Here is a 9,562-nt window from a genome sequence, read left to right as displayed (position 1 = left end):
TAATACAATCTCTTTTTAATATGCATTTCATTAAATTACTTTTACTGATAATTGATACATCTTTAAAAAGATATAAAAAAAAAATAAAAAATAATGCAATATTTCAATAAAATATTAATATCACTTCTATAAAATTAATTAGTATTATGATACTAATTAACTATAGCTATAAAAATATATATAAAGTAATATTTTTAATATAATATTTTATTTATTTATTATATTATTTTAAAAAAAATATGAAATCATATTAAATTTATCTAAATTTATTTATAATCTAAATTTAATTTTGAATATCTGAAATAATCATATTGCATTCTAATAAATAAAATAATTATATCTATATTATCAATTGAAAATTATAAATATAATTATAAATATTTCCATTATATTAATTGAATGAATTTACTCGATATTACATACTACATAATTTACATACTAAATTTAAATCGATTAAATTTTAATAAAAATCAATATTTTTTTTTATATTGTGTATAGTTTATTATTTATTTATTTGCCTACAATTATTAATTCCATGACAAAATTTTCAAAGAAATATTTTTATAATGTTAATAACATTACTGAGTATAATATTTTTATATCGTTATAGTAAGTATTATCGATATATTAAATAACCTTTCAAATATTATTTGAAGAACTTATCAATTTTGTGTAATTGTGTAATTGTGTGATATAGAAGAATTATTAATCTTATCATTATATATTTCTAAAATTTCGAATGCGGCTACGGCACAAGATGCTAATACAAATTTAATATATTTTGATAAATCAAATAAGAGCCTTTATGAAATATATCCTGTATTGATTTCACCAAATTGGGTAAATACATCTATACATATATGTATGTATATGCATGCTAAATATAAATGTATATAACATTATTATTGATTGCATAAATTTTTTATTATTTGAGATAGTATATATAAAAATATGTATATGTAATTTATTTATAATTGCATATGAATAATTTATTTGTAAATATAATATTTAAAAATAAAAATATAAAATATTTAAATAAATATAGATACATAAAATTTTAAAAATTATAATTTTTTATGTATTATGATTATTATTTTTTAATTTTTTATACAGATGTTACAAATTTGCCTAAAAGATACATTGTTATTAGATAAATTACAGTCGCATATAAGCGATTGTAACAATTATCCTTGTATGTTTTCGAAAGTCATCGAAAATGAATCAATGAAATCTGTTATATCTATAATACGAAATGATACAATGGATGATATATTCAATCAAGAATTCAAACAAAGTATACAAGATTGTTTAATATGGTGGAAATTATTCAAACATTTTAACAAGAATGCAAATCCTCGTCGCGAATTAGGAAGATGCTTGTTTCAAACGTTCTCATCTGTAAGTAATTTTCTAAACAAAAAAAAAAATAACTTAGATAAATTAGATAAAAAGAATTTTTATTATAAAAAATTATTTTATTTTTTCAGAAATGCAGAGAATCCGTTTTGGATAAAGTAAAATTACTGTTAATTACCACAAAAGAAGAATAAAATATTATCTAAATTGAAGTATAAGGATAATTGGAAAATATGGATAAATGGAAAAAGAATATTAAAAATATCTTAAAATCATAAAAACATTTTTTAATAAAGAATAAAATTTATATATTTTTTATATTTCTTAGATGTACATATATTTGTCATTTACATTTATATATCACAATTTAAAAATATCTATATAATGTGCTTATATATTTTCCATCGTATTTTTTTATTAATTTTTATTAATTTACTATCTAATTTAGTAGTTTTCTTCATTTCATATTATAACATAATATACATAACATAAAGAAAAAATTAGAAATGGATTATATTAAAGTAATAATGTATAAGTTTTATCAATATTGATATATGATGAATACATGATAATAGTCAAAATCAACTAAATGTTGAAATTAAAAAATTCATTTGATATTTCTGATATTTAAAATTACTAAATATATAATTAAAATTAATTAAAATTTTTTAAAATTTATATTATAAAAACTAAAAATTGCAATTTGATAAACTATTTTTAATTATTATATATCTAAATGACCCTGTTATGAATTTTTTAAATAAATTTTTATTCGTTATATTTTTAAAAATTACAATATAAATTACGATTTAATAATTTTACTAAATTATTTAATCTTCAATATTTCTGCGAATGTTTTTCCATATTTTAAAATCTATACCTTTTTTACAATGTTGTATAATGTTTATAATACCTATTATTATATAAAATATTGATATAACAATGAAATAACCACCATAAACAAAATACTGAAAAAAAATATATAGTAAGATACTGTATTATAAATATTACAGATAAAAATTTAATTCATTAATAGAACTCATAAAAAGAAATATAAAAATTTTAATCAATATATATTTGAAAAATTGTTTGCTAATATCAAAGTTTTTTTCATCATTTTATGATATTTTATGATACTATTTTTTATAATAATCAAATATGGCCAAATATCATATATATTTTTTTTTCTTATTATATTATTTCAATATATTTATTTATATTAAGAAAAATTCAATAAATCAAAAAAATAAACAATTTTATAAAAAAATAAAATAACTATATATGCTCCAATAAAATAGAAATAAAATCCAAAATAGAATTAAAATGCAAAAATAATTTTCTAAAAAAAATGTTTTAAATGCAATGTTATTATGCATTTTATAGCGATGTTTTAAGAAATATAATAATTTTTTATTAATGTAACAAATGATTATTTATTTTTATTATGAGATATTTTATAAGAAACATATAAATTTCGATATACCGGTAATTCACGCAGCTTGAATGGAATATATTATTACAATCAATTGTAATAAATTGTAAAATTAATAATTATTTTAATAAATTAGGTTGGTTTTATTGCAAAAAATGTATTTTTGTCTATAAAAAAATATGAAAAAACAAAATTAATTTAAATTAATCGATGGAGTTAACACATTTTTTACCAAAATATGTCATCAAAATCAATATAAATGATATATATATAAATATCAATATGAAAAAATATATGAATTGTATCTATGAAATATTAAAAATTATATTGAAATATTAAAAAGATTTTGTATTATTTCGTATTCTTCAAATAAATTAATGATCATCACGTGCAGTTTTTTATTCCGTAAATACTTAAAAAAATTCTTCTTATCAGAAATCTTTTGATAATTTGTATTATAAAAAATATATAATTTATTAAATTTTATATTATATTAAATTAATATTATTAAATAATAATTCAATATTGCTGTTAAAGTTCAAAAACATTAATATTATATAAATAATTGCATTATCAAATATGACACTTGTGGAAGTTAATATTAGTAAAAACAATATTATTATAAGTTGGAATACACTAATAAATAAAATATAACTATTAAATCATATATTAACAATGCATACAAAATTAATAATTAAATTTAATAAATAGAAAATTATTTTAAACAAATAACTAAAAAACAAATATAGAAACAAAATAAATCAAATAATATCAAATATAAATAATTTCCAATATAAAATATTGATATAAATTCTCAATCTAATATTTATTAAAATCTTTTTTACATATGTATTTTTATGAGTCCTATTATTATAATTTATATAATTATAATACATATTTTTAATTAATATTTAAATAACAGTCTTACCTGTAATCTTAGATCTAATTTTAAATTTCCATTTACTACTATAGCTGTTAATAAACTTTGCAATAATAATGCAAAAAAGGTATTCACACCAAATATTAAACCATAACTATCTTCTGATATACATTTTGCAACTTCAAAGCTACAAATTGTACATATAAAATTATAATTATATATATATTAATAAAAAAAAATCATATATTTATTAATTATTTTTAATAAATATTTTTAATAAATAATTTTATATGAAACTAAACCTTGCAATGGTAACCATTATATGATAAATGTTTCCAAATATTATATACGCAGCATATAATAACCAAATATTGTAATTAAATGAAGATAGTACTAACAAACCACCTTCCACAAATGACATAAATGATACTAGTACATCTCCAATTAAAGACCAATTTAATGGCATCTTTCCAATACAGAAAACAGTGATTGTACCTAATTTATAAAAATAAGAATATTATAATTCTTATTATATAAACTCAATTATCTAATATATAATTATTATATTAAAATTGTATAAATATATAAAATGTTTAGATGATAAAAAATTTACTTAAAGAAATTACAACTATATTGAATCTTATTTGTATAATTTAAAGTAGCATATTGTGATTATTATTATTATTATTATTATTATTATTATTATTATTATTATTATTATTATTATTTATTATTCATTATATTATTTTATTTCATCTTTAAACTAATGAATTGTATAAATTTATTTGTTCACCTATAATTGTATATAAGAAATCTATAGCTCCATTATAAATTCTATCTTCAGGTAATACTGCAGTTTTCCATAATAATTGTATATAACTAATAACTTGTAAGTATCCACAAGTAGAAAATGACCACCATATTGACCATTTTATTACATGGCTATTTGAATATGCTCCTAAAAAATCTTTCCATAATAAAATATAAGCTTTTTTAACTTTATATATCAATGAAATATTTATTCTAGAAGAAGAATACTCCTTAGATTGTTCAGATCTTTGAAATATTTGATTAACATTATTTTGTTGCAATACAATATCTTCCTTATGCGTTAAAGAAATATGATTATCATTTTTTCTATGAAAATAAATGGATTGAGGAACCGAAGGTAAAAAAAATGCCCACAATGTTGCAAATATAAGAACTGAAAAATACAAATTCATTTGATAAATTCAAAATTTAATTCAACAATTATAATTTTTATTATTTTTAAATAAAATAGATATATAATATTAAGTAAATAAAATAAAAGTAAAGTTAATTGTATACATTTTTTATAAATTATTTTTTTTAATTTTGTAAAATGTAACATTTAGCAAAAATAAAAGAATTTTTTATTTAATTATAAATAAAGTTTAATATATATCATTTTATTATTTCATATTAATATAAAAATTGTAATTTTAATTTCATTAGAAATTTAAATAAATATACAAAAATAAGTACCTGCTAATGTAATGTAATTTAATTGGTGATAATCTAATATATCAAAAGATACTGTTAATTGTGCAAAAATACCAGCCATACAACGACCAAATAATGATGCTGCTTTTGTATGACTAGTTACTTCTTGATAATGTTTTTTATCAACTTTAGCATAAATATACGTATAATATGCTACTTCTGTGGAAAGAAATAAGCCATAAAAAAATTCTAAAATTTGCATAGTTAAAACATCTTGTCCAAGTATTATTAAAAGAAAAGTAATAGCTCCAGAAATACCACATAAGATAATAATAGGCTTATATCTTAGAAAATCTGTTATCAAAAATATAATAACTAATGTTGCAAAATATGAATATGTGGAAACAGGAAATATTTCTTGATTTACCTAAAAAAATAATGATAATCTTAATCTTAATCTTAAAATTTTATATCATAAATATGTTATATAATTTAATGATTATTAAAAATAAAAAAAATCAAGAATACATAATATAAAATTTATTTTATTTTTAAAATAAATAAACATATTTATTAATTTTTATAATTAAACATAATTATTACATATAACATATTTACTTGATCATCTGTAAAATTTTTCCATGGTCCTGTCAAATAATTAGTTACAAAAGACTCTGAAGGTCTAAACTCTTTAAAACAACCAAATATGCACAAAATACATGAAATTATTATCCACTTCATATTAATAATATATTTTTCTTCTTTGTTTTAATTTTATTTTTTGAAATATATTTGTTGTTTTCAATATTTTCTGTTTTTTCTTTCAACATATTTTTTTTAATCACATGCTAATGTATTTATCACATACTATAATTTATTATTTTAAAATTATTTAAAATATTATATTATATAGAAGTTATAGTATATTATAGTATAATCAATTGATTTTATTATTTTCATATTTTCAAATTTTTAAAATGTTTATAGTTTTGAATTATAATTTATTTTCTATTACATTAGAATTTTGATTTTATATTTATTTTCCAATAAAATTAATTTCATTAATATGATTTATTATTATTTTTTGAAATTTAAATATAATATAATATTATAATTAATAAATTTTATATAATTTTCTATTTTTTTAAAATATCTAGAGAAATAAAATTTTATAAACTTATTGTATACTGTTGTATGTTAATCATTAATATATGATAATCTTAAACGATTTTATTATCAAAAAATTTATAAATTCTATAACTTTATAACAAGAATATTACTACAGAATAATGACAATCACTCCACTTTCAACTCACTGCAAATACTGATCTAAATATTGAGATCAAATAAGATGATAGGTGATAGATGAGGGCGCTATTGTCACTTTTATCAATTTTTCTTTATAACAATTTTTTAAAAATTTGTAAATAATCAATTTTAATATTCTATTATAAAAATATAATTAATAAAATATATACAAGATGTTAATATTCATATATATAATACTGAAAAATTAATTTTAGAAACCAAAATATAAAAGTTGATATACAAAAATGTGATTTAATAATATTTAAGTTATAAGCAATTGAAATTTGTTAGACATAAATAAAATATAAATAAGAGCCATTCTGTTTTCGTTGTCCTATTTTATTCTTGCATCATTTAACGTAAATTTAAATTACTTACAACTTTAATAAACAGTCGATCGATATTTTTATATGCCTTTTTATAACTTTCATATTTTGATCTCTAAAATCGATTTTTTAAAAATATTTTAAAAATATTTTAAATATACTAATTTTATATGTGTATATATATTAATCTTATAATTTACATTTATAAAAAATCTATGCGTAGATCTGAAATTCCAAGTTTTCAACTTTTCTCTACGGTTTTTTAAAAATCCAAGATGGCTACACTGAGGTGTAATGCGTAACAATCTTATCAAATAATAAGGAATTGAAAAAAAACAAAAGTTTTGTTGAATTAAGATGGCTTGTATACAATAAGCAATAAAGTAGATCAAATATCGTTATAATTTTTTATGTCCTTGCACGTGATTCATAATATCATTAAAGTTAAAACAAAGATTAACATACAATTGCATGAACTGAAATATATTTTATGCAATGCATCAAATTAATTGAGCAATATATATTCAGTCTAATTTTGAACATTAGTTCATGAACAAATACAATTAAAATGTATACACTTTAAATTGTATTATTCTATACACATTTATCTGAAATTATGTGAAATAAAATGGTATTTTAAATTCTAGTTTCAACAAACAATTAAATATTATTATTTCGTATATATTGTAATGTATTATAATGTAATCTATTAAAATGTATCGAGCAAATGTAAGCATAATTAATTTTATATTCGTTTTTCGCTTAAATTTTTTTTAATTTTTTGATTTTTTCTAAATATATATATTTCAATATATATCTAACATATTTTATAATATTATAATAATATTATAATATTTAATATTTAATATTGTATATAATATTTAATATTATTATAGTATTAATATTATATTATTATATAATTTAAATAATTTAAATAAAAAATTATTTGCTTTAGCAAAATGGACAGCCTCAAAGGGCAAATACTGAACCTATTCATCAAAATCGAGTTAATGGAAGGCAACCTCCTCCTGTAAATATTCCAATGACAGTTTCTGAACAATTTAGAGAATCATGGTTAACTGCTATTATTGGACTTATTATGTTTGCAACTGGCATGTGTCTTTTATTTTGGAATGAGGTTTGTAAATATTTCATTATTAATTAAGAAAGAAAATTTTTGATTAGATAATATTACAGGGAAGAGCAGTAAAAGTAGCACATTCTTTGGATGAAGCTTTGCGTAATGTAGCTATACTTCCAAATGCAATGAAATTATTACCTGAATATGAAGGTCGTTTAATACATTTATCAGGTCCATTAAAAATATCAGAACCATTAACTGAACCTGATTATGGTGTAATTGTATCAAGTGTAAAATTAAAACGAAGAGTGCAAATGTATCAATGGGTTGAGATAGAAGAAGAAAGAAGGTAAATTATAAAATATTTTCATTATAAATCAATTCTATAATTTATAATTTTAATATTATGTAATTTAATATATGTTCATTAGTTTTGGAGGAGTAACAGAAGAAGAAAAACATTATTATTATACAACAGAATGGAAAGATAAACTTGTTGATTCAGATCATTTTTATATAAGAACTGGTCATCATAATCCAAAAGAAATGCCTATTAAAAGTCAAGTGCAAGTTGCAGATGAAGTTAAGATTGGTGCATTTATATTTGGGATTGAATTAAAAAAAAAATTTAATGATTTTGTAGAAGTTACTAGTGATGAAAGACCTGAACGTAAAGATATTAAAATGCACTCTGGTTTATATTATCATAGTTCTAATTTATGGAAACCTAAGGTTATTATTTAAAATTATATATAAATTATACATATAATTATATATAATTACATATATTAATTAGTAAATTATATTATTATAATATAGTAATATAATTATAGTAAATTAAGTAATATATATATACATTCACACATTTATTTATAGGTAGGTGATATACGTATACAATTCTCTTATGCAGGAAAAGGAGGAGATGTATATTCTATAGTTGGTATGTTACAAAAAGGAACTATTGTACCATATATTACATCACATGGAGAAGAAATTTTACTTCAAAGGAGACATAAAATGTCAGTAGATCAAATGTTTCATTCTGAACATGTACACAATTATTGGCGTACATGGAGTATTAGGTAATTTTTTTTTTAAATTTAAATAATGTATTCTGATATTTCTTTTCTTTTTTATAAATATTTTGTTATAAAATTATTAACTATTTCAGAGGACTTGGCTGGTTAGTTTTATTTTTGGCAGCAACATGTTTAGCAAATATATTAAGAACTGTAATTCTAAATTCAACATTCTTATGTGGAATTATTGCAGTTGAATCTTTAACAATGTCTGTATCAATGTCTATTAGTTTATTAGTGATTGGTTTTGCTTGGGTATGGTATCGACCAGTAATAGGTCTTTGTTTAGCATTAGCATCGATTTTACCATTTATTTATTCAACATTAACTTCAGCATCTCAATCTCAACAACGTGATAGTTATAGAAGGCTATGAATTTTTATTAAACAATTAAATTATATTTATATAAATATATTCATTTATATATTTTCTATTATTATGCTCTTTTTTGCATAATTTAATATTAAATTGTAACTAGTTTTAAAAAATATTGTTAATTATATTGTAAGTTATTATACAATATAAATGTCATTGATCATTTTAAATATTTAAAATGTAGACAATAAACTATTTTATGAACTTTAAATATTTTCGTATAGTTTTATTAATTTATTAATTTATTTCATATTATTAATA

General features: G+C 18.2%; 2 protein-coding genes and 1 long non-coding RNA gene across 3 annotated transcripts; 2 read left to right on the top strand and 1 right to left on the bottom strand.

The window, feature by feature from the left end:
* Positions 1 to 506: 506 nt before the first annotated feature.
* On the top strand, positions 507 to 1,608 carry LOC107992997 (uncharacterized). Its single transcript, XR_009831581.1, has 3 exons — positions 507 to 862; positions 1,114 to 1,398; positions 1,488 to 1,608. It is a non-coding gene; the product is annotated as an uncharacterized LOC107992997 (long non-coding RNA).
* Positions 1,609 to 2,158: 550 nt separating this feature from the next.
* On the bottom strand, positions 2,159 to 7,048 carry LOC107993035 (thiamine transporter 2-like). Its single transcript, XM_017049217.3, has 7 exons — positions 6,967 to 7,048; positions 5,751 to 5,999; positions 5,175 to 5,559; positions 4,462 to 4,872; positions 3,971 to 4,163; positions 3,717 to 3,855; positions 2,159 to 2,324 (listed from the first exon to the last, which is right to left on the bottom strand). Exons 2-7 carry the CDS (start codon positions 5,871 to 5,873, stop codon positions 2,187 to 2,189), a joined length of 1,389 nt encoding a protein of 462 aa, XP_016904706.1. The 5' UTR covers positions 5,874 to 5,999; positions 6,967 to 7,048; the 3' UTR covers positions 2,159 to 2,186.
* A 130-nt stretch (positions 7,049 to 7,178) lies between these two features.
* On the top strand, positions 7,179 to 9,512 carry LOC107993036 (transmembrane protein 43 homolog). Its single transcript, XM_017049218.3, has 6 exons — positions 7,179 to 7,495; positions 7,722 to 7,904; positions 7,964 to 8,196; positions 8,279 to 8,579; positions 8,724 to 8,929; positions 9,019 to 9,512. The coding sequence occupies exons 1-6, from the start codon at positions 7,481 to 7,483 to the stop codon at positions 9,299 to 9,301; spliced, it is 1,221 nt and encodes a 406-aa protein (XP_016904707.1). The 5' UTR covers positions 7,179 to 7,480; the 3' UTR covers positions 9,302 to 9,512.
* The last annotated feature ends 50 nt before the right edge of the window (positions 9,513 to 9,562 follow it).

The sequence above is a fragment of the Apis cerana genome, linkage group LG10 (genome assembly GCF_029169275.1).
Source record: "Apis cerana isolate GH-2021 linkage group LG10, AcerK_1.0, whole genome shotgun sequence".
NCBI lineage: Eukaryota > Metazoa > Arthropoda > Insecta > Hymenoptera > Apidae > Apis > Apis cerana.
The sequence above is the reverse complement of the archived record's forward strand: the minus strand, read 5'-3'. Positions and strand labels throughout refer to the sequence as shown.